The sequence below is a fragment of the Oryctolagus cuniculus genome, chromosome 10, assembly GCF_964237555.1.
Source record: "Oryctolagus cuniculus chromosome 10, mOryCun1.1, whole genome shotgun sequence".
Lineage (NCBI taxonomy): Eukaryota > Metazoa > Chordata > Mammalia > Lagomorpha > Leporidae > Oryctolagus > Oryctolagus cuniculus.
Window position 1 is genome coordinate 97,814,242 of NC_091441.1, and position 25,699 is coordinate 97,839,940.

General features: G+C 52.0%; 1 protein-coding gene across 1 annotated transcript; it reads right to left on the minus strand.

The window, feature by feature from the left end:
- Window positions 1-1,197: 1,197 nt before the first annotated feature.
- Window positions 1,198-3,071, minus strand: LOC100342707 (IQ domain-containing protein F5). The gene is made up of 3 exons (XM_008260732.4): window positions 2,907-3,071; window positions 2,593-2,721; window positions 1,198-1,641 (listed from the first exon to the last, which is right to left on the minus strand). The coding sequence occupies exons 1-3, from the start codon at window positions 2,922-2,924 to the stop codon at window positions 1,213-1,215; spliced, it is 576 nt and encodes a 191-aa protein (XP_008258954.1). The 5' UTR covers window positions 2,925-3,071; the 3' UTR covers window positions 1,198-1,212.
- Window positions 3,072-25,699: the final 22,628 nt, after the last annotated feature.

The following is a 25,699-nucleotide window of genomic DNA, read 5'->3' on the forward strand; positions in this document are numbered from 1 at the left end:
GAGAGAGTGAGAGGGAGACACAGGCCAGCATTGTGGTACAGTGGGTTAAGCCTCTGTCTGACACCAGCATCCCATGAGTGCCTGCTGGAGTCCTGGCTGCTCCACTTTGATCCAGCTCCCTGCTGTGCACATGGGAGAACAGTGCAGATGGTCCAAGTACTTGGGCCCCTGCACCCACATGGGAGACGTGGATAGAGTTCCAGGCTCTTGGCTTCAGCCTGGCCCAGCCCTGACTGTTCAAGCCATTTGAGGAGAACCAGGAGATGGGAGCTCTCTCTACCTCCCTCTCTCCCTGTTACTCTGCCTTTCAAATAAACAACTATTTAAAGAGAGGTGCTCTCCCCCAAATGGCTACAATGACTGGGGCTGGGACATTCCAGGAGCCTGGAACTCCATCCTGGTCTCCTACAGGAGTGGCAGGGACCCATGCATTTGGGCTGTCTGCTGCTGCTTTCCCAGGTCATTAGCAGGGAGCTGGTTGGGAAGCAGAGCAGCCAGGACTCAAATTGGTGCCCATGTGGGATGCCGGCACTGCAGACGGCAGCTTCACCCACTCCGCCACAACCCTGGCTCCGACTTTGTGATTCTGCAAACCACTGCTTGCCCATTCAGGGCCACATGAATTTTCCATTTGGATTCTGGTTTACCTTTTACATTTAGGCTTCTACTGTTGAATTTTGATGATTTCATCAAGGAACTTCATGTATGTTGTTTGAAAGATTATTCTGTCAGTTTATAACTAGCCCATGTAGAGAAGTCTTTATCCAATGAAGCTTTTGTTTGCAGCATAACATCTTAATGACAGTGAACAAAAATTTTAATATACAAATTTGTATACATGTACACACACACACACACACACACACATGAGAGAACGAACTACTATTGTCAGGCACTCTTCTAGGTTGTAGCCCCACAGTCTTGCTTTCCTGGAGCTCACTTTATCATGGGAGGGACAGAAAGCAGACAAATACTGCAGTCCCAGCCCACTGCCCATGACAGACATTACTAATCAATCTCAAGTCTTACTCTTCCAGCGCAGGGCTCTCAACTCCTCCTGCCCCTAGGACCGCAGACAATGCCTCTGACTGCTGAGCCGACTCATGATATCGTGGGGCTGCCACCATTCTCCCTGACCCTTCACTGAGACGGGGACCTCCTGGAGCTTGGGTAACATAGAGACCCAGCGATACGTGGTTGGAGCAGACCTGGTTAGTTCTTTATTGGGAAGGGGATGCAGTCTGTGATGCGACAAATCTGGGACCCTAGAAAGATGTCCAGCTCGAGTTTTAGCTGGCTTTCTGTGAGCTCATAGTGGCCCTGGAAGATACCACGAGTGTGGCAACTGTGCCAGCGCCAGGAAATCTGGATGATACGAACAGCGTTGAGCAGTCGACAGTATCGCCTTCGGATGTGCCACATGCGGAACCAGGACTGCAGCCTGGTAGACGCCCACGTTTCCCGTGCATAGAAGTCCAGCGCCGCCCGCCGCCGCCTCTGCAGCAGGATCATGAGCGTGTGCCTCCACCAGCACTGGATGATCCAGGCTCTGAGCGCCGCGTGCAGGAGCGTGCGGCGGAGCAGCGTGCCCCGCCACCATGCCTGGATCTTCCGGGCTGCCGCTTCACTGCTGGGGCGCGGCTTCATTTTCAAGAGGAGGTGCATTGCAGGGAAAAGAAAAGACACTCAGCAAACATTGTGCACACAGCTGAGAATCAGGCTATGCCAGGAAGGGGTCCCGATCCTCTCATCAATAACCCTCCTCCTCCAGTTCAGGAGCACCGAGCCGTGCAGCCTCCGAACGTGGGGGACCAGGTAAGGCTCCTTCCTCTGCCAGTCTGCCGTGTCCGTTCACAGAAAAGGACGCATGGCCTTGACTTCTGAGCCCCAAGGTCCCCCCCACCCCACCCTGTGCAAACAGCCTAACACCAGGCCTTGTCCCATCTGGGCCTGAGCCCCTACCAGGACCCAAGGGCTTCCCTTCACCCACCCGCTGCAGGCGAAGCACCTTTGCTCAGTGGCTCTCACACGCCAGCTCACGCCCACAACCTGCTCCCTTCCTCTGCCACATGATGGCGTTCACGACTTCCCTGCCCCACGCGCTGGGGGGACTGTCTCATTCCTTGCTCGCTCTTCCAGCTTTTCCACTTACACGTTAGTGAACACACACAGACATGCTCGCACATGCACACTTTTAGCCCTGGGTTTCCCCTGACCAGGCCACGTGCTCCCCAAACACAGCCCTCCCCGCCCCTGCAGAGTCCGCTCCTCATTGGGGTTACCCCCTCCCAACCTGCGTGCCTCAGTCCCGGGCTGAGAAGCGAATGGGAGGAGTCAGTCCCCACTCACTCCAGCGCTACACAGGACACGCGCTTGTCCCGGTTGGCTGGGACATCCTTCTTGAGGGCGGCTGCTCTGCAGTAGGCATTAACAGCACCCCCTTTGCCTGACACGTGTGTCCTGGTTGGACAGTGACCGACATGGCCGTCCATGCTATGGGCCAGGGAGAAGGGAGTCACCACTGCTGGGTGACACAGATCAGAGCTGTTGGGGGTTGGGGCCGCCCCCACCTGGGGAGGCTGTGCTGCCTACCTTTGGCTTCGGAGGTGGAGGTGGTGGTGGGGGAGGTTGTTTTACTGTTTTCTTTTCTTTCTCTTTCTTTGTCCACACTGTGGTTTCATCGACATCTTCGATTATTATTTCACAGAACTGGCCATCCTTCTGTAACCAGAGTCAAAAAGGGGAAAAGAGTGGCCAGTTGTTCCTTCTGCAGCGGAGCGTCCGCTCTGCCGCACGCTGCACCTCTGCTTGTGCCCAGAGACCTAGACTTTGGATTTGTGTCCTGCGTAACTGTGGACATGCACCCTCCCCTGCCTGCACCTTTGTGGGAACTGGCCATCTCTTACACAAAATCGAATGCCCATGACTCAGAAATGGATGGTTCGAATCCCCTCAGGTCTGCAATCCCCTACATGGCCCATGGTTAGGAGCCAGATGGATCCATCATGCTCAGGTCTGCACCCTTGGGGCCAGGGCTCTGGCAGGAAGAGTGGAGGTGGGAAGAGTGATGATGTCATAAGGGTAACTATGACTCGGGCATCACGCTGGCCCCCAACAATGAAAGAAAATTATAGATATTCTTGTCCATTCTTTCCTGCCAAACATTTAGCTATGAAAGCAAGGCTCATTGACACAAAAGTGTTTATAACTATTTTGATCCCTTAGATGAAATCACAAAATTCAAACAATTTAAGTCTCTCTTGATAGAGAATTCAACCACATAGATTTCAGTTAAACCATGGAATTAAATATTGATGAAGAATAAGTTTACAGCAACATTTTTTTTTTTAAAGAAAAAAGGACCTTCCATCTGTTGGTTCACTCCCCAAATGGCTGCAATGACTAGGGCTGGGCCAGGCTGGAGCGAGGAGCCAGGAGCTTCTTTCCCAGGTCTGCCAGATGGGTGGCAGGGGCCCAAGGACCTGGGCCATTGTCCTGCAGAAACATGCAGTCTAATTGATGAAACATAAAATTGAGAAAAATTCAATATCCAATGACAGAGAATTCAATTACACAGATTTCAGTTGAACAATGGGACCAAATATAGATGAAGAATAAGTTTGCAATGGAATTTTTTTTTAAAGATTTATTAGGGCTGGCTGGCATCCCATGTGGGCACTGGTTCAAGTCCCAGCTGCTCCACTTCCGATCCAGCTCTCTGCTATGGCCTGGGAAAGCAGTAGAAGATGGCCCACATCCTTGGGCCCCTATAAGAAGCTCCTGGCTCCTGGCTTTGGACTGCCACAGCTCTGGCCATTGCAGCCAATTGGGGAGTAAACCAGGGGATGGAAAACCTCTCTCTCTCTACCTCTCCTCCTCTCTGTGTAACTCTTTCAAATAAATGGGTAAATCTTAAAAAGATTTATTTATTTGAAAGGCAGAGCTACAGAGAGGCAGAGGGAGAGAGAAAGAAAGTCTCCCATCTGCTGGTCCATTCCTCAAATGGCCCAAATGGCCAGAGCTGCGCCAATCTAAAGCCAGGAGCCAGGAGCTTCCTCCTGGTCTCCCAAGCAGGTGCAGGGGCCCAAGGACTTGGGCCATCTTCTACTGCTATCGCAGGCCATAGCAGAGAGCTGGATTGGAAGAGGAGCAGCCGGGACTTGGACCAGCGCCTATATGGGATGCCGGCACTGCAGGAGGAGGATTAACCCACTGCGCCACAACGCCGGCCCGGCAGTTACTAAGACAGTGAAATGTGTAGCCTCCCTGGGATGAGCAGTTCCACTCCCAGGTATGGAGAGGAGGTGTGAAAACGTGTGATTACAACTACCTGTGCCTGAGTGTTCACAGCAGCTGTGTTCAGCAGGTCAGAGCCGGAACACCCCAAAGGTGCGCCAGCAGGCGAGGAGACAAGGCTGTCCTGGCTACTCACAGAACGGAATGAGACTCGGGAATCAGGTGCAGGGGCAGCTCTTCCAATCCAGCTCTCTGCTGTGGCCTGGCAAAGCAGAAGATGGCCCAGGTCCTTGGGCCCCTGCACCCACATAGGAGACTGGGAAGAAGCACCTGGCTCCCAGCGCAGCTCCAGCCGTTGCGGCCATTTGGGGAGTGCACCAACAGACAGAAGACCGCTCTGTCTGCCTCTCCCTCTCACTTTAACTCTACCCTCTCACTCTATCCAGTGCAGAGGGGCAGCCTGACTGCCCCAGCCCTCAGCCCTCCCTTCAGGCTTCCCCGCCCCCAGCCCCTGAGCGCTCTCCCCCACCCTGGCCCTGCCTGCTTCTCCTGGGAAGTGCCAGCAGAGCGAGTGTTCAGCCCCCAGGGAGGAGGCGGCAGGCACAGCAGCTGTCCCTAGGCTCCTGCTCTGGCTGTGTCCCCACCCCAGGAGGCGCGGCGCCCGCCCTGTCCCTGCTGTTGCTATGCTGAGGGGCCTTGCCTTGTGGGCTGCCTGCGAGCCCTGTGCTGGCTCCAGCACCGGCATGGGCTAGACAAAGCCAGACACCCTGGTTCTCTGCTCTGACTTGAGGTGCCCAGGCAGGGCCTGCAAAACAATAAAGCCAGTCTCTCCAGTCCTTGGGGAAGGAGCTGGAGCACACCAGGGTCTCGTTCAGAGACAGGAGTCGCTGGATCTGATGCGGAGCAGCACCCCAGAGTGCCCGTCCAAATGCCCGCCAGTGGCGGGAGAAGGGAACTCAATCCCCATCTCCCATGGGGGTGGCAGGCACCCAAACCCTTGCGCCATCAACAGCGGCTACCCAGAGTCCACATTAGCAGGAAGCAGAAGGGAGGAGCAGGACTCGGGCCCTGTGTGGGATGTGGGCAGCCTAACTGGTGCCTTACCTGCTGGGCTCAGTGTCCCCCAGTTTATTATTTTGGTGCTATACCTTTAAAATTGGATGTGTATTTTACCTTGGTAGCATGTCTCAAACCAGGAGTAGCCACATTTCTAGATGCCAACAGCCACATGTGGCTAAGGGCTACCAGATTTCATAGCAACCTGTACAGAACGCAACATGTGATCTTACCTTGCCAGTGTCTGATGTAAATTTGGTGCTCTCACCTTACCGAGACAATTCAAGAAGCCAAGAACATTTTACTTTCACATAATTATCTTCCCAACTTATATGATTGTGGTTTCAGTCCACATACATTTAGATTTTCCCACATATATCCTATGTTCATTGATCCTGAATCTGCCTGCCATCCAAGCTCATCCTCGTTCACCCTGAAGAATATCCGTTGGTATTTCTCTAAGTGTCTGGGTTCTCAATTTTCGCCCAAGAAGTTCTGCGTTTCAGCCTCCTTGTTGAAGGATAGTCTCCACAGGTAGACCAGTAGTTCTTTCCTGTGCGTGTTCTAACAAGGTGACTTCCTGTCCTCTCGCTTCCACTGCTCCTGTGAGAAGTCACCCGTTAGGCTAATTGTTGAGCCTTTGAAATAATCTTTCTCTCTTTTTGGGAGCTTTCTGTTTTTCCTGGGTTTTTATACATTATGTGCCTATACTTACTTTTCTTTTGAATTTTTCCTGCTTGAGATTTATATGGTTTCTTGAATTTTCAGTTTTATGCCTCCCATTGGTTCTGGGAAGTTCTCAGCTATAATTTTTCAGGTAGGGCCTTTGACTCACTCTTCTTCCTCTGGGGTGAGTCTCCTCGGATGTATTTGACCTTCTCATTCCATCTCCGACGTCTCCGAGCCTCTTTCACGGCTCCGTGCTGAGGTCTCTGGGCTGCAGTCCACACATTGGCTCCTGCCTGTCCTCCAGGTCTCTTACCCACCTCTGTGTGTCTGTGTGATCCAGTGAACTCATGCATTGAATTCCTACCTGGATCACCGTGTCCTGTCATCTAAAATCCCCATGGGATACGTTTTCAACAGACACCTTTCCGGCTGGATTCTCATTTTCTCCTGTTTTCTGTAGCACAACAGTGATTTTCAAGTTTGCATCTGTGACTTCATTCTCTGGACCCTCTATGAGTCCATATCTGTTGTCCATTATTTCTCTTAAGTATTTTTTTATCTTGACTTTTTTTTATTGAGGGCTGGACATTGTGTGCGGGGGGAATTCTCACCATCAGCCAAGGTCTGAGGTGACGTCACCTTCTCTAGAGGTGGTTCATGTTGGCTTCTGGCAGGTGGCTGGCGCGTTAGCAACCATGGATCATTTGAGCCCCTGTCAGAGATTGAGATGATGGAAGACGGGACTCATCTTGTAAGAGAGCAGAAAGGACCAAGGCCAAGTGGCCCTGGGAAGGCCCTCCGCACCCTCTTCTCGTGCCCGGTCATCCTGTGCCTGCCTCTGCCCTCTCACCCTGGGGCCCGGCTTGCCCTCTTCTCCTCGGGTGGGCTCTCCAGGCTCCTCTCCATCCAACCTCGACACCGCAGGGCAGGCATCCCGTGAGCTCTCCTTAGCGCTCCCCAGACGGTCACACCGCCCCTCTTTTTTTTCAAGGTTTCATAGAACAGGACACAAAACAGACTGCGAGGCTGGCCCTGGACTTGGAGGTCAGGACGCTGGCTAGGGTGCCTGTGTCGCTCACCACAGTGCTGGGGCTTTGGTCCCAACTACGCTCTCGACACCACCTCCTGCTAGTGTGCACCCGGAAGAGGTTGTGTTGCTGCCACTCAGGTAGGAGGCCTGGACTAAGTTCCTGGCTCCTGGCTCTGGCCCTGGCCCAGCCCTGGCCATTGTGGGCGTTTGGGTAGACACACTCAGATGGTCACAGTGTCATCATCATTGTTATGGCCATGACTGCATTTAGACTTAATTGTGTCCTTAGTCTGAAGACTCGGGGCTGTCCCTGCACAGACAGGGGAGGATAGCAGTCAAGTGCAAGACACGGCAGACTTTGATCTGGTACCGTTTCCTCAGCTTACAGAAGTCCACGTGTGGAAATCGGCACGTGTGGCAGCTTGTATCCTCCAAAGTCCCGGGCACTGCTCACACGTGCCGATTTCTTTGTACCAGGGACAAGATCAAGGTTCACCTGCACATAGGGAACCAGTGCCCCCGTTTCCCCCTGCTCTTTGAAGTCATCGATCACATGGGCACATGATTGGCATTGCCACCCACAACTCTTCTGGTCCAGAGGATTTTCTGCTAACCAGCTCCTGGTGTGTGGCTTTCTGTCAAGCACATGCGGATATGTGACAATGGAAAACCAAGGCCAAGGTCTGAGTGACCCAGCTGGTAAAGGTAAAATGTTAGATTCTGGGAGTTTGTTACTCACACAGACCAAAGAACAGAGACGAGTCCAGAGTGCCAGCCCCTGTAGGTCTGGTCTTACCCAACAGAGGGTCCCAGGGCTGGAGGACCCTGCTGTGTGAAACCACTTCCGCACAGCGGCCAAGCGACTGTCTGCGCTGCAGGGGCAGAGCCGAAAGCCCCACGCCTCTCAGGACTCGGAGGAGATGGGAAACCCTTAGGACAGCCGCCCAAGGCAGACAAGGAGCCGCAGAGACGCTCCTCACAAGCCTCAGATCCTCCGCTGTTGCAGGAGACTCAGGTTCTACCAGGACTCAGGTTAACCATGCCTCAAGCCTGTGCCTTATAGCGTGGGTAGGTGTGGGCAAGGTCACGGCCAAGTCATTGCCTGGCAACTGCATCCTCCTATCCAGCCATGCATTCCCAGGGTCCCAGGACATGCCATCAGACACCCTCATGAGTTATGCAGATCGGAGCTTGAACAAATGCATTTTATTTGTTTTAGGCAACGTTGGCTGAGAGTGACCGTAACATTGACTGCTAATAGGGTATCAGGCCAGACTTCCCATCTGGACCCAGCTAGCTAATGTCAATAATCCAGAGGCAGCAAGAGGCATTGGCCATAGCACCCACTCACCCCAGCTGGCCAGCAGCAAGTCCAGGGCTTGCTAATGTCCATCACCACTCACACTGGGGAGTTGAGAACCAGTAGTCCAACATCCCCCAGAGTCTGACAGTAACAGGATGAGGCTAAATGGAACCCTACCAGTCCCAAGAGTGGATATCTTGTTGTCACCTCAGGTGGAGACGGTCCTTGTCCGGTGTTTTAGATTAAGATTTCTCACTGGGGTAGGCGTGGTTTAGATGCTGCTCAGGACACCTGCATCCTGTATCAGAGGCCAGTCTTGGCCCCGCTTCCTTCTAGTGCATACCTTGGGACCAAGTTCTCAAGTACTTGGGTCCCTGCCACCCATGTGGGAGACACAGATTCAGTTCCGGGCTCCTGGCTTTGGCCTGGCCCAGCCCTGGGTGTCACTGTGGGCACCTGGGGAGTGCAATCAGTGGTTAGAAAATTCTCTCTCTCTTCCTTTCAAATAAGCAAAAATAAAATTTTTCATAGGTGAACCAGTGCAGGGGGGCGGTCTGGGTGAAGCTGGCCAGAAACCCTGTCGACCAGATTGAAAGGCATGGTCCCCCCCCCCCGCCCCGCCCCCCGCCCTCTGCATCTAGCATTTTCTACCCTCGGCTCAGGTCCACAGGAGTCCGGGCCGGCAGATGCTCCCTGGTGGGACACGTGTGAGCCAGGAAGGTGTCCCACCTCCCGACACGGGGGCTGCCTCGGGACCGCCCCAGGAGCCGTCCCCTCACATTCACCCTCGGGCTCTTGCCAAGGCCATGGCCTCTGAAGGGACCTTGCTCTCGCCCTTCACAAAGCCCCTCCTCGATGTGTCACATTCTCGGCCCCTCTCTAGGGATCCCGATTTGTGTGCCTCATCTTGCGGACTCCAAGCCCTCCTCCCACGCTGCCCCTCACTCGGCTTCTGCCACGCCGGCCGCCACAGTGCCCCTGCCCTGCATCAGGGATGCTTAATGTCTGCCCTCTCTCGGTCACCTCTTAGTGAGGCTTCCTCTGACCACCCAGACAAAGAACAGACTTCCTCTGCATCCCAGCATGCTCAGTCATTGTCCATTGCTCAGTTTTTCTCCGAAACAGGGGCCCGTGTTGCGACACAGCAGGTTAAGCCACCAACTGCAATGCCGGCGCCCCACAGGGGGGCTAGTTTGAGTCCTGGCTGCTCCACTTCCAGTCCAGGTAACCTGATGATGCACCTGGGAAAGCAGTGGAAGACGGCTCAAGTGCCTGTGCCTCTGCCGCTCAGGTAGGAGACCCGGCCGGAATTCCAGGCTCCAGCTGCCGCGGCCATTTGTGGTTTGAACCAGCAGATGGAAACTCTCTCTCCCCCTCTTGCTCTATGACTTTTCAAATCAACAGATCTTCAGATTGTTCTCCAAGCACAAATTGAGCATTCCTGAGCTGAAACTGCAAATACACCGCCATGATGCACAAGCAGAGAACTCCACACTTCGAAACTTTGTTTCATGCACACAATCATTTAAAATATCACATACAGTTACCTTCAGGCTATGTATGTGAGACATCAGTGAATTTTATTGTTGAGAACTGGGTCCCACCCCAAGACACCTCTTTACATATGTGCACAGAGGCCCAAATCTGCCCCTCCCCCCAAATCCAAACTCTGAAACACTTCTGGTCCCAGGTGTTTCAGACAAGGGGTGGTCACACTCTAACGGCACCGAACACCCAGTATCCTGCCTGCTTGGTTTCAGCCTGCTGGCCCCTCAGCCCCTCCGACGGCGTTTGGCACCCTGTGGGTGCTCAGTAATTAAGCAGGGAGAGCAGAGATGGATTCTAAGCCACTCAAGTGAATCGCCTCCTGACCACCCGAGCACAGCAAGCTCCTGCCGGGTCACAGAGCCCAGGCTTCGCTTCCAAGCAACACTGAACTGAGAATTGTCCTTTGAAGGTTTGTTCATTCATCCCATGCAGTTCTTAGAACTGTTTGTTAAAGCCATGAATTGGGCCGGCGCCGCGGCTCACTTGGCTAATCCTCCACCTGCGGCACCAGCACCCCGGGTACTAGTCCCAGTTGCTCCTCTTTCAGTCCAGCTCTCTGCTGTGGCCCGGGAGGGCAGTGGAGGATGGCCCAAGTGCTTGGGTCCCTGCAACTGCATGGGAGACTGGGAGGAAGCACCTGGCTCCTGGCTTCGGAATGGCACAGCACCAGCCGTAGCGGCCATTAGGGGAGTGAACCAAAGGAAGGAAGACCTTTCTCTCTGTCTCTGTCTCTCTCACTAACTCTGCCTGTCAAAAAAAATTAAAAAAAAAAAAAAAAAAAAAAAGCCATGAATGAGGCCAGCCCAGCCACACCTGCACCCCCCATGCCCTGAGAGAGATAGGCCAGGCACGTGTGGGCTTGCTATGCACTGACAAGGTGTTCAGAGGCCAAGCTGTCTAGTTCCAGCAGTGCTAATCCTTAGCAGCAAGGGCCAGTGGATTCAAAATTTACCTACAAAGACCCTGGAAATGTTACTAACCCGCAAACTCAACAGAGACCCGGTGCTGATATTTTTCTGTCCACTAGAGGGAGCTCTTCAACAGGCAAATTAGGAGGCTGTGGGTAATGCCTTTTTAAAAAAAAAAATTTTTTTTTTAAATTTATTTGAAAGATACAGAAGGAGGAGGAGGAAGTTAGAGAGTGAGAGAGACAGAGATTCTCCCATCTTCTGTTTCACTCCCCAGATGACAGCAGTGGCAGAGGCTGGGCCAGGCTGAAGCCAGGAGCTTCTTTCAGGTCTCCTCTCAAGCCCTTGGGCCATCTTCCACTGCTTTCCCAGGCGCATTAGCCTGGAGCTGGACGGAAAGCAGAGCAGCTGAGACATGAAGCACATGTGATGCTGACACTGTAGGCAGAGGCTTAACCTATGCCACAGGTCCAGATGCTTTTAGATAATGATTGTTTCGAGAAGTTCTTCATGATTTTATAAAATTTTTATTTGACAGAGTTAGACAGTGAGAGAGAGAGAGAGAGAGACAAAGATCAACACCTTCTGGTTGGTTAGTAATAGAACAATTGATTTTCTTCAGGGAATATGGAATTTCCAAACTCAATACCAGTTAAACAAACAAACAAAAAAAACTCTTTGCCTCCCTGGCAGGTCCAACTGCAAAGTGGGTGTCTTGAAGGAAGAGCAGAGCTCGCGACACCCCTGTCCCTCTGAGTTGCAAGTATTGGGAGGGTCTTTTCCTGTTTGGAAAGTCATCAAAATCTATATACCAGACGGTCAGATTGCTATAGGACAAACGACTTTGGGTGCAGGGAGTTAAGCCAACACTAGGGTGCCCACATGCCATCTCCCAGTGCCCAGGGTGGAGTTCTGTCTCCGCTTCCTACCTGCTTCCTGTTAACACACCTGGGAGGCAGCAGGTGGTGGTCCATGAGACCGGCCAGTGGGGTGGGAGTCTGTGGGCCCCTGCAGACGTAGGTAGAACGTCCCTCACAAACAGGCTGCCAGCGGGGGCTGGAAAGCTGCCTCCAGGCCCACGGGCATCTCCCCACTGACAGCTTCTTGTGCTGCATGTGGGACCTTGCAGCTTTAAGTCACGCCTTCAGGGTGGGGTGCAAGCTTTCACTCAGAGCCGGCAGGCGAAGGGCTGAGCCCCTGGGAGAGCTGGACCGGCTCCAGGAGACCCTGGCTACCTTCTGTGACCTTGCAGTTTTAAACCATGCCTTCAGCTTAGTTACAATCTTCCACCCAGAGCTAGCAGAGGAAGGGGGTCCGAGCCCCTAAGGAGATGGACAGTCTCCAGGAGACCCCCCCCCCCATCTCCTTGAGTTCCATGCCAATCAACGTGTGTGTGTGTGAAACCCCCTGTCCAATGAGCACCCCCAGTAGGATAACCCAGTAGTACTGCCTTAAACCTGGTTGCTTCCTCAAAGCCAGCGTCCCGCTCCGCTCGGGCACTCCGCCTGGTCTCCTCTCGGACCAGAAGCTGTCTCTATCGCTTGGCAATCAAATAAAAGTTTCTGCCTCTTTGCAAATTGTTTCCCAACTTATTTCTATAATAAGCCAAGGAAAAGAACCCAGGAGACTCCCTCCGGCCACCGCCCTCCCCTCGGTTCCCAGTACCAGCCCAAGCACGGGAGTCCCTACCTCTCCTGTGGGAGGCTGGGATGCAGCTCCTGGCTCCTGGCTGCGGCCTGGCCCAGCCCTGGCTGTTGAAGGCATTTGGAGAAGGAAACTGTGCATGGGAGATTCCTCTTTCTCTCTCAAATTAGTAGGTAAAACTCTCAACAAAGGCTTCCAAAAACCAAACAAAAAGAAACCACAACAACACACCGTAAGAAGAAAAACCAACCCCGAGTCAGAGAAAATGAGCAGACAAGAAACAGCTGGGGCCGGAGCCGCGGCTCACTAGGCTAATCCTCCACTTAGCGGCGCCGGCACCCCAGGTTCTAGTCCCAGTCGGGGCGCTGGATTCTGTCCTGGTTGCCCCTTTTCCAGGCCAGCTCTCTGCTGTGGCCAGGGAGTGCAGTGGAGGATGGCCCAAGTCCTTGGGCCCTGCACCGCATGGGAGACCAGGAGAAGCACCTGGCTCCTGCTATCGGATCAGCGTGGTGTGCCAGCCGCAGCACGCCGGCCGCGGCGGCCATTGGAGGGTGAATCAACAGCAAAAGGAAGACCTTTCTCTCTCTCTCTTACTGTCCACTCTGCCTGTTAAAAAAAAAAAAAAAAAAAAAAAAAAAAAAAAAAAAACACAGCTGGGAGAAAAAGATTTGGATGTGCAAGGATGCTTCACTCAAAAAAATTAAAGAACAGACTGATGACAGGTCCTCTGGGCTGTCAAGGGTGGCGAGAAACAGGCAGTGTGAACTGCTGTGGATCAGAATGCAAATCAGCACAATGTCTTCGGGTAGCAATTTGACAATACCCATCAGAACTGAAAGCACGCAGAACCTGCTCCCGCCATCCTGCCATGGGAGTTTTTCCTACACAAATATCCCACGAAGTCAGCACCCGCCTGACCTGACAATCACATTAGGGCAGCGCAAGAGAAAACCGTCAGCCAATCTGACTTAGGAAGGCAAACATGAGCAGAGTGAATCCAGCGATGCTTTCAGCTAACACTTGAAGGAGCAGAATTCACCCCCAAGTGCAAGTCCATCAGCCACTGCTCTTAGCTGCAAACAACATAAGCGATTCGCACTCATTCCAGCAGAAAAGAAGCACACTGGAACAATATTTACTAGTTCATTAAATTGTCAGGAATCAGACTCAGAACACAGGCAGATCAAGAAACTACACAAACAGATGCCAGAAAATGTGCCACGGGCCAGCTTGCCGGAGCCCAGCACCGGAATGTCAGCCTGCCATCCTGCACCCCAAGCTGCAGACTAAAAACCACTAACAGGCACACCTGAGTGGCCAAACCGGGTCACGGGTCTGCCCAGGCGGCCGAGGGAGCTGCAGAAGCTAGAAACTGGCATGTCCAGCCCTCAGCTCAGAGGCAGGCTGTCTGCCGACGAGGCGGGAAAGTGGAGTCCTTACATGCGGGGACGGGCTGGGGGGCCAAGGAGCCCAAAATGCAGCCAGGCTCCCCCACCGTGAGGTTTCCGCAGAAGACCGTGGGTCTCACTGACCACACTAGCAGGTGCAACAGGAAAACCGTGCAACCCCTCCCTCTGCAGTTGTAAAAAGGATCACGTTTCTTTTGATTTCAGAGTCTTATATAAAGAAAACAGTAAGTGTCTTGATTTAAAAAAAAAAAAATGACCTCATCAGAAGTGGAGGAAATGTACTTAGTTTGAAAAGGTTACATATGGGGTGGGTGTTGGGCACATTGGCAGGACACTGCTTGGGCCGCTCACATCCCACAGGGAGAGAGGAGGGACAGAGAGAGACAGGCATCTACCCTGTGGAGGGGAGCCTTAAGGTTGACCAGTATTTATAACTGACATGGTCAAAATCAACCACCTTAAAAATCCCCAAGAATCAACGTACCAACTATCAGAACTGTCAGATGCAAGGCAAATCTGATCCTTGTTGTCAGATTTCATCGCCAAGAAGTGAAGACACAGGCAACAGAATCACCCGTCAGCACGTGAAGCCTTGCAGACACGCGCGGAACCTGCCAGCTTTTCACAGCAGGGACCAGTTGTTCAAGGCACTGCCACACCCAGCCACAGCAGGAGCTTCGAAGCAGCACGAAGTGTAGACATGCTACCATGCCCAGGAAGAGAAAAAGCAAATAATAAAACCAAGTTACTAAAAATCTTACCTCACTGGAAATTAAGAAAAACCTTCGATGGAAGGAAAAATTAAAATTGCCAACTACCCATGAAGCAATAAAAAAGAGACACTTCCCAATAAAGCAAGGGCTTGGCAGAAATTTCATGGCCTCAGCGGCCTTCATCACTACAGAAAGACAAAAACTGTGGGCCCTCCATGGTCAGCGTGACAATGAGCAAAGTCAGATACAACAGAGCAAGCCAACAGAGGTGAGTGCTAGGGAGTAAAGAATGAGCTTGAACTAATGGAAAGGAAAACCAAAAATACTCAAGGTTATCTCAAAAGCTGATTTTTAAAAAATAAAAGGGGGGGGGGACCAGCAGTGTGGCATAGCGGATAAAGCTGTCACCTGTAGTGCTGTCATCCCATATGGGCGCCAGTTTGAGTCCCAGCTGCTCCAGTTCCGATCCAGCTCTCTGTTGTGGCCTGGGAAAGCAGTGGAAGATGGCTCAAGTGCTTGGGCCCCTGCACCCGCGTGGGAGACCCAGAGGAGGCTCCTGGCTCCGGCCCCGTGCAGCTCCTGCCATCGCGGCCATCTGGGGAGTGAACCAGTGGATGGAAGACCTGTCTCTCTCTCTCTGTCTCTGTCTCTTTCTCTGGGTAACTCTGACTTTCAAATAAATATATAAATCTTTAGGAAAAAAAAACAGAAGATAGGAAAGGAAAACTGAGGCATTACTATAAATGTGGCAATTTTTAAATTATATTAACAGAATACTCTATGCAAACTTAGGGCAAATTCGAAAATATTGAAGAAATGCTTTTCTAGTGGAGTCTAAATTTACAAAATCAATCCAGAAAAAAGGAGAAAAGTTGAGCAGACCAATTACTACAGAAGATTAGTGATACTATATATTAAATATTGCCCCAGAACCAAGTGGTTTCATAGCTTCTTTTTTAAAGATATATTTATTTAAAATTCTGAGCTACACAGAGAGAAGAGAGGCAGAGAGAGAGGCAGAGAGAGAAAGGTCTTCCATCCACTGGTTCACTCCTCAGATGGCTGCAACGACCAGAGCTGTGCCAATCCAAAGCCAGGAGCCAGGAGCTTCTTCTGGGTCTCCCACATGGGGGCAGGGGCCCAAGGACTTGGACCATCTTCCACTGTTTTCCCAGGCCACAGCAGAGAGCTGGATCAGAAGTGGAGCAGCCGAGTCTTGAACTGGCACCCATATGGGATGCCAGCACCTCAGGCTAGGGTGTTAACTTGCTGCGCCACGGCGCTGGCCCCTGATTTCATAGCTTTTTATTTAATCTCTACAGAAGAGGTCACTCCAGAGCTATTTAAGCTAGTCTACATAATCAAGAAAATAAAGGAGACACCTCGCTTATTCATTTTACAAACCAGTTTAACCTTAACACCAAGGCAGATAGGGAGTCCCCAAAGAGAAAGGCAGACCAGGGCTGGCAAAGTTTTCTGTAAAGAACCGAATGGTCTGTGGCAATTATTCAACTCGCTTGTCAAAGAAGCTCCAGAAAACACGTAAATAAGTGGGCACAGTGGTGTTGCAATCAGTCTTTCTGGGCACTGATATTTGAGTTTAATTCTCACATCATAAAACATTCTTTCAAATATTTTGGCAACTATTTAAAAATGTAAAAACTAAGCTTATGTCATAAACTGTAAAAAAAAAAAAATTGCACAGTAAGCTGGATTCAGCCCCAGCACAGTAGTCTGTTGACTGCGATAGCCCAACGTCACTGATCAGCATCGATGTAACAGCATGAAATCAAACACCAAAGGCAACCCAGCCACGTGTCCAAAGAGTAAGACAGGAACAGGCAATACAGTTTATTCCAGGAAAGCCACAGCGTCGAAATCCTCTCCAGGCTCCTGTGCTAGTCAAAGCTCTGGGCACCGCAGGCCTCTACCCCACCTCGTCTTTCTGAGCAGCTTGGAAGGAGAAAGGAAGAGAAAGAGAAGAGCTAAATTCCCTAGAGGGTCAGAAAGTGTGCAGCTGCGAGCCTCCATCCAGCCTGGTGTTCAGAGATTTCCTTTTCTTTTCTTTTGCTTCCTTCCTTTCGTCTATATGTTTTGAAGTCAGTCACAGAGAGAGAGGTCTTCCATCCACTGGTTCACTCCCTGGATGGCCACAACAGCCAGGGCTGGGCCAGGCCAAAGCCAGGGGGAGCCAGGAGCTTCCTCCGGGTCTCCCATGTGAGCGCAGGGGCCCAGACACCTGGGCCATCTCCCACTGCTCTTCCCAGGCCATTAGCAGAGGTAGAGCAGCGGGGACATGAACTGGGTGCCAGTATGGGCTGTTGGCATCGCAGGTGATGGCTATGAAGCCAGGAAGCAGATGGAGGGCTGGGGGGCAGACTGCCTAAGTTCCCACTGCCCGCAGAGGGTGTCATAGCACCAAACGCTTAAAAACTTACTTTATCAGGGCTGGTGTTGTGGCATGGCAGGTTAAGCTACTTCCTGCAATGCCAGCATCCAGCATGGGCACCAGTTCAAGTCCTGGCTCCTCCACTTCTAACCAGCTCCCTGCTTATGCACCTGTAAAAGGAGCAGAAGATGCCCAAGTGCTTGGGCCCCTGCACTCGCATGGAAGACCCACAAGAAGTGCTTGCTCACTTGTTCTCTTGCTCTCTCCCGCCTCCCCTCCTTAACTCCACATTTCAAATAAAATCTTTCAAAAAATTTACATTTTTTATCTTTTATGGGGTGTAGTATTATAATTTAATGCATGTACATGATGTGTAAAGATCCAATCAGGGTACTTAGTATTTCTATATCCTCAAATACTATCACTTCTCTGCACTAGGAGTTTTAAGATGTTGTTTTAAGATGTGTCATGAAGGAGCCAGCGTTGTGGTATAGCAATGCCTGCATCCTGTACGGCTTTCAGTTCAAGTGCCAGCTGCTCCATTTCCAATCCAGTTCCCACTAATGTACCTGAGAAAGCTGCAGAAGGCGGCCCACGTACTTGGACCCCTGACACTCATGTGGGAGACCCAGATGGAGTTCCTGGCTCCTGGCTCCGGCCTGGTCCAGCCCCAGCCATTGTGGTCATTTGGGGGAGTAAACCAGTGTTGGAAGATCTCTTTCTCTGTGTCTTTGCTTCTCTCTGTGTCACTATACATTTCAAAATAATAAAGAAATCTTTAAAAATTAGATAAAATAAAAAAGGAATACCCATTTGTGAGGAAATGGATGAATGATTAGTGGTACTTGCATGTCATGAAATGGTAATTATCAATTAACGAATGTTAGCTCTATGGCAGGTGATTTCGTGATGTTTCCACAACATACTATAAAGAAAAGCAAGGTGCAAAAAGCTTGATCTTGGGACTGGCGCTGTGGTGTAGCGGGTAAAGCCGCCGCCTGCAGTGCCAGCACCCCATATGGGCACTGATTGAAGTCCCGGCTGCTCCACTTCCGATCCCACTCTCTGCTGTGGCCTGGGAAAGCAATGGAAGATGGCCCAAGTGCTTGAGTCCCTGCATTCGTGTGGGAGACCTGGCGGAAGCTCGAGGCTTCAGATGGGCACAGCTCAAGTGGTTGCGGCCATTTGGGGAGTGAACCAGTGGATGGAAGACCTCTCCCTCTCTCTGCCTCTGCCGCTCTAACTCTGCCTTTCAAATAAATAAATCAATGTTAGAAAAAAAAATACCCCGATCTCATCTTGCACAGTGCCCACACGTGACCCAGACGGACGGACAGGTGCGATGGTCTGAGCGGCTGGGAAAGCAGGTGCTCAGGTTGTTCCTGAAAGGGAGAGTACGGAGGCGAGGGGGAGGAAGGGGAGGAAGGGAGAGGAAAGGCAGAGGGGACAGACAAGCAGTGAGAAGACATTTCCAGACAGAACTTGACCAAGAGCTGTGGAACAATACGGAGTCATCCAGCCAAAACCCAGTGGAACACTCAGTCGCCACAGTGGCCTCTCACTCTGCCTGTACCGCGTCCTCACACCCTCTTAGAAGGGCTGTTCCCAGCTCCTCGCAGACGAAGAACCGGGAACTCACACCAGAAGGTACCAGTAGGTTTCTGGTTTAACGTGTGCAAGTAAAAACTGCATAGGACTTCCACTTCTAGGCAAGCAGGAGAGACAGGGTTCCAATTCACCCTCCAACTTCAAACAACCAAAAACAACAGCAAGAACAACCCCCAGCTACACACGCCCGGTGTCGCCAATGCTGTTTTAAGACACTGGACACTCCACACCAAAGGACACCCCTGAGACAGGAGGCATACACGGCGACTCCCTGACCTGGCCAGGCCATGGCACAGGGGTCTGGGGGACCGTCCCGAGCTGAGCTGAAGAAGTCCAGGCAAGCCAAGGGGCCAGGATTCACCAAGCAGAACCCAGAGAGGAGAGAGATGCACAGAGTCTGCAGACCATCGGGGCCCCCGTGGGGTATCCAGGAGAGCACCCGTCAGCACACGCCAGGGAGGAAACCACCCGAAACAATTCCAACAGCACCAGAGCCCACACGGGGTTAGAGACAGTGCCTGCTCAGCGGCCAGAACGGAATCTCAGCTTGTGAGGCGCTGGATGCAGTATCTGGAGGAGGCTTTCCTCAGTACTGCACAGCAGTTAACCCAAGACCAAACACGGCTCTCACCTCACCTATCACAATTTGCACACAAGACCCAAAAGGGTCCAACTTTTTTCCAAGTTACTCAACTGCACCCCAGGAAAAAAAAAAAAGGAATATTTATAGGAATGCAAAAATATCTAGCACGCAACAAAGTGAAGTTCTCAATGTTTGGCATCCAAGCAAAAATTACCAGGCATAACAAAAATACAAACCGTTATGAGCAAAAAATAAAATAAATCAGTCAATCAAAACTGACCCAAATATCAGAGTTAGAAGACAAGGACATAAAAGCGGTTACTTTAACTGCATTCCATATGGTCAAAATTTTAAAGATAGAGAGGCAGCAAAGATATAAAAAAAGACCCACACTGAACTTCTAGAGATGCAAATTATACTGAGATGAAAAGCAAAACTGGCGGACTTCACAGATTAGATGTAGAAGAAGCCATCGGTAGACAGGAAGATGTAGCAGCAGAAACTGTGCAAGCCGTAACAATAAGAACACAGAACAAAAGAAAACAGCGCCAGTGAGCTGTGGAACATTACGTCCTCTAATCAACACGGAATGCAGTCCCAGAGGAGACAAAGGGAGGAGAGACAGGAAAAACTATCAGTTACGCCTCGGCTGAAAAACCTTCAAACATGATGAAAACTATACACTCACGGCTCCAAGGTCAATGAATAGCAAGCATCAGACGCAGGAAGAAAGTCAATGGGAACTGCTTCTGGCCTCCATTCACGTGAGTGGACTTGGACAGGGAGCTCCAGGGACAGCTGTCGCGCCAACATTTTATTTGTTTTTTTATTTGAAAGAGAGCAGGCAAGAGCACTCCCATCTGCTGAACCACTTCCCAGTGCTTCAACGGCTGAGGTCGGGGCAGGCTAAAGCCCAGAGCCAGGAGCTCAGTCTGGGTCTCCCATGTTGGGGACGGGAACCCAAGTACTTGAGCCATCACAGGCTACCAGCTAGGGTGCTGCAACTTGGAGTGGAGCTGGGACTTGAACCCGGGCGGTCGGCTATGGGATGTGGGTGTCCCAAGCGGGATCTTCATGACTGCACCAAACACCCGTCCCTGTCTAGTCAATATATTGACTGTGACCTCAGCAGAGAGCCCGAGGCAGCACCACCCAGGAATGACGCGCCTGAACTCCTCATGCACGGGAACCGGGAGGTACAAAGTGTCAGTTGCTTTACATGCACACGCATACACGTACACATGCAACTTGACAGAATCTCCAGTTAACAACTAGAAAGTAGTCATTTCTGTGCTGTGTGAACTCTGGGACTAAAGTAACAAATCAGGCTCTCCGGCTTGCGATAGTCTTCATGGAACCCACATCTCCGATTACAAAATGAGCAGCTCCTCCTGCCAGACATTCTAGAATCCCTTCCGTGTTTCCAAAGAAAATGAACACATCTCCAAGGGACACAGAGAGAGAACACGTGAGCGAGACAGCCTCCTAGACCGACAGACACAGTCACTCATCCTCTGGTTCATGCTTGCACCACGTGGGACCTGGCGCTCCCCTAGCCTCTGGGCAGACCACACTGGAGAACTCCAGGAAAGGCCCCGGTGCACGTGTGTACCCCAGGATGGGGAAAGAGCCCTTGTTGGACGGTATTGCTAGAGGGACTATCCCAACTACCACCAGGTCTGGGTACGGCAGGGAACTACAGCTCCATGTTAAATGAAACCAGTGACGCCAGTGTTTAACATTCATCTGACCTCTTCAAATGGCCCCAGAGAGTCTCCCCTCTGGCTGACAGCCATTTGGTTTTCCAGATTCTAACCCCAACTGACTGGTCATGCTGTGCAGCTCAGCCCCACCCACCATTACCTGAGGTCAGGCACCCTCCTGCCTAGAAGTCACCAGGGTTTTTTTTGGCCCAAGGCCATGCACGCACTTCCAGTTTACACCGCCCGCAGCTGGAAACGTCCCACTCGTCAGAAAACAGTGTCATTCAAGCCTTTGCGTGATGCACCCCCGAGGACTCTCAACAGTTACTTGATTCTGTGAGTCCTGCTGTCACTCTCAAAGACGCTGCTCAGGGCCCCTACAATAGGGGCAGCTGGGGGCAGCTAGAGCCAGCCCCAGCCTTCCCGTCCTGGGCTGCTGCCCAAAAGGTGAAAATGCCGGTGATGACGGCCCTCTCCCCCATTGTCAGGAGGACCACAGATGACAGGCCCCAGCCCAAGACCATGTGGGACAATACCGCCCCTACCAGCCCCAGGCCCTGGGCCATGAGACCGTGGCTGGCAACCCCCCCGGGACTCGGCTGCAGGACTCAAAGGTTGCCTTTCTGAGTTTCCCAGTGCGAACTCCTTGACTTGACCTTTTGCCAAGCCAATACTCTGCCTTCCATGGGTCTCCCAGGCTTACGTTACTGCCTATGATTCTACCATGACACCCACCAGGAAGCTCTTGGCTGGTGGCAGCAGCCTAGGCAGGCTGAGGCGAGTGTGCCTACCCACACCATCGCCAGAGCTGCCAGTAACCTCACCGTCCTCTGCTGTCTCCTCCGTGGAGCTGACCGAGTTCTGTGTCCTCCGGGGGGCGAGGGGGGGGGTGAAGCCATCTCGACTTGGGTCAGGAGAGTTACTGTTCTACCCCTGCTGCCCTACACCCCCCCACACCTGCTGCTTCACCCCCTCCCCTTCCTGGGGCACGTCCCCGGAGATCTCCCCCGCCACAGATGAAGACCACTCTGCCCCCTTCCACTATCTCTTGGGTCCAGTAGTCCCAGTACCTTCATACAGTGGGCTGAAATCAGAGCCACACTTCTCAGAAGACTGTTGGGCCTGTCACTAGCCCCCACCAAAGCATCTCCCTAACGTGGGCAGTCCGATTCCTCCCGATTCTGCAGTTACCAGCACTGTGGGTTTCACTCCTGCCACCACGGAACCCTAAATCACAGCCAAGTCACTCACTGTCCCACTGGGTCACCACACAGAGTTCTTTCTTTCCGCACCTGCCCTCGATTTAACACAGCTTGGAGCTCGTCACCACCCTATCTTTCGGCGCCTAGGGCTATGACAACTCATTTTTGAGTTTCCAGCTTCACCCATGAAGGTAGACTGTGCTCTTATGGCACCTGGCACTCATCTCATCCGCTTTTTATTCCCACGTTCCCACTCCTTCCCCTGGGCTCCAATGCAAGGACAGCAAGAGCGTCCAGACCCAAGTCTGTGCCTTGAGACGCGTCCCAGTGCCTTTGGGCCTTCCCTTACACTTCAGCCCATCAAGCCCCCTCCTGGTTCCCAGCAGGGCCACATGCATCCCGACACTCCTCTTGGGAGCAGGACTGTCGCTCTCACTAGCAGGACCGAGGCTGAGCGCGGCTGCTCTCTGCACGCGACAACAAATCATTCAGGCTGATACACAGGTGTCAGCTGCACTGGCTGAACACATTAGCCTGTTCCAGCACGGCCTTGCCCTGATGCAACACCCACATGACTCTTCAGCCCAGATGGTATTAGGTAATCGCCTCACCCGTGTGTGTCTGTCTGTGTCTGTGTGTGTCTCTGTGTCTCCACACTATTAAAAGGGTGGGTGGGGGTGGCTCTGCACCATCTGGGGAGCAACCTGCTCCATGCACATAAATAACTCTGGCCAAGTGCAAGCCAATCTAAAAGCCATAGCTCATCGACTACCAGCATTTTACAACCTTACCCTGCTTCACAACCTTCTCCCGCCACAGCTCTGGCCCTCTTTGAAGGCTTTGACTTTTGATCTGTCTTGACCCACACAATGGGCCAGGGTTTCAGGTCACAGCGCCTGACTTCAGGTTGTTTGTGTGGTTAATTATGCTCATCAAGCTGCCACATCCCAATTTGTCCGGCTGCCTTCACTGTCTCCACTACTCAAACAGCACAGTCACCAGGCCCAGAGCGGACGAGGCAGGACGGCTCCGGCCCACGTGCCTGCTTCTGTCAGGCTCTGCACATGCAGAAAGCGAGGGCTAGGGGCTGGTGCTGGGGTGTAGTAGGTTGGGCATCTGCCTGCAGTGCTGGCATCCCATGCGGGCCCCGGTTCTAGTCCCGGTTGCTCCTCTTCCAGGCCAGCTCTCTGCTGTGGCCCAGGAGGGCAGAGGAGGATGGCCCAATGCTTGGGCCCCTGCACCCACATGGGAGACCAGGAAGAAGCTCCTGGCTCCTGGCTTCGGATCGGCGCAGTGCCAGCCGTAGTGGCCACTTGGGGGGTTAGCCAACGGAAGGAAGACCTTTCTCTCACCGTCTATAACTCTACCTGTCAAAAAAAAAAAAAAAAAAGGTCACCATTAAAACTGCAGTAGTGTATCGTTTCTAACAATTTGTTTGACAAGGATTTAAAAAAGTTTGACAAAACACTATATTTGCAGTAAAACTGACACACAGGCATTTCTTATTTTCTTTTTGCTTTTGCTTTTTTATTTAGCCTTTTTTTTTTTTTTTTTTTTTTTTTTTTTTTTTTTTTTTGACAGGCAGAGTGGACAGTGTGAGAGAGAGACAGAGAGAAAGGTCTTCCTTTGCCGTTGGTTCACCCTCCAATGGCCGCCGCGGCTGGTAAACCGCGCTGATCCGATGGCAGGAGCCAGGAGCCATGGTCTCCCATGGGGTGCAGGGCCCAAGCACCTGGGCCATCCTCCACTGCACTCCCTGGCCACAGCAGAGGGCTGGCCTGGAAGAGGGGCAACCGGGACAGAATCCGGCGCCCCGACCGGGACTAGAACCCGGTGTGCTGGCGCCGCTAGGCGGAGGATTAGCCTAGTGAGCCGCGGCACCGGCCAATTTAGCCTTTTTTTTAAAAAAAAGATTTATTTATTTACAGGGCTGGCACCATGGTGCAGTAAGTTAATCCTCCACCTGCAGCACCGGCATCCTATATGGGCGCCAGTTCTAGTCCCGGGTGCTCCTCTTCCGATCCAGCTCTCTGCTGTGGCCTGGGAAAGCAGTAGAAGATGGCCCAAGTCCTTGGGCCCCTGCACCCATGTTTGAGACCAGGAAGATGCTCCCGACTCCTGGCTTTGGATCGGCGCAGCTCCGGCTGTTGCAGCCATTTGGGGAGTGAACCAACTGATAGAAGACCTTTCTCTCCGTTTCTCCCTCTCACTTCTGTAACTCTACCTCTCAAATAAATAAATATTTTTAAAAATACTTTATTTGCTTAAAAGGCAGAATTACAGAGGGAGAGAGATCTTCCATCTGCTAGTTCACTCCCCAAATAACTGCAATGGCCAGAGCTGGGCCGATCTGAGGCCAGGAGCCAGGAGCCACTTTCGGGTCTCCCACATGGGTGCAGGGGCTTAAGCACTTGGGCCATCTTCGACTATTTCCCAGGCCATAGTAGAGAGCTGGATTGGAAAAGAAGCAGCTGGGACTAGAACCGGGGCCCACATGGGATGCCGGCCCAATGGTGATTATTTTTTTTTTAAGATTTATTTTATTTATTTGAAAGACAGAGTTACAGAGAGAGGTAGAGATAGAAAGGTCTTCCATCCGCTGGTTCACTCCCCAGATGGCTGCAACAGCTGCAGCTGCACCAATCCAAAGCCAGGAGCCTCTTCTGGGTCTCCCATATGGGTGCAGGGACCTAAGGACTTGGGCCATCTTCCACTGCTTTCCCAGGCCATAGCAGAGAGCTGGATTGGAAGTGGAGCAGCTGGGTCTTGAACCAGTGCCCATATGGGATGCCAGTGCTTCAGGCCAGGGCGTTAACCTTCTGCACAGCAGAGCCGGCCCCATTGGTGACTATTTTAAAATTAACTGAATTTGAGTGAAACTGAACATCTTCTCACGTCATCATTGTTTATGGCCCTTGCCTCCCTTCCTGCTCAACTATGGTCTTCTTTTTATTTGTTGAACTCTTGATTTGGTGCAGCATTAAACATCTGACTATAATGTCAACTTAGAACATGTGACCTCAAAAACAATAAGCGATTAAGTTGGAAAAATTATCATCGTCATAAAAAAAAAAAAAAGCAAAGGCTCATGCGGTCATCAGCCGTGTGGCTGTGCACTGCTGTTCCCAGGCAGAGTCAGAGAGAAGGGGCGAGCTCGCCTGCACGCCGGGCCCTCCTGGCAACACCGCAAGCGGGGCCGGGCGTGAACACCTGTGCTCAGTGACAGCCGACGCCAGGCCAACAGAACAAGGGCTTCAGAAGCCACACACAACCAAGGACACACACTTTACTCCACAAACGGCAACAGCTCCGGCAGGCAGCCCTCCCACTCTGGGGAAGCAGAATAATCCGGTTTCCAGATCCGTATCATAGCAATATTCAAAACAGTTTTCAGCAAAAAATATGGAGCATGTGAAGAAACAGGAAAATAGGACCTACACACAGGAAGAAATAAGCAAAAACCAAGTATTTATGAGGAAGCGTACACGTGCGCTGGCTACAGGAGGACTAAGTTGATCACTTCGAAGATACTCAAAACGTTAAGAGGAAGCACGTACAAAGACCCGTGTTTGAGAGCGCCCTGTTATCCTGCAGAGAGCACCCAGGAAGCAATGGAAATTGTGCGAAGGCACCAACAGGTCTACCTGGGGCAGGGCGGCAGCCCAGAGGTTCCGGCACGTTCCCCCGCACAAACAAGG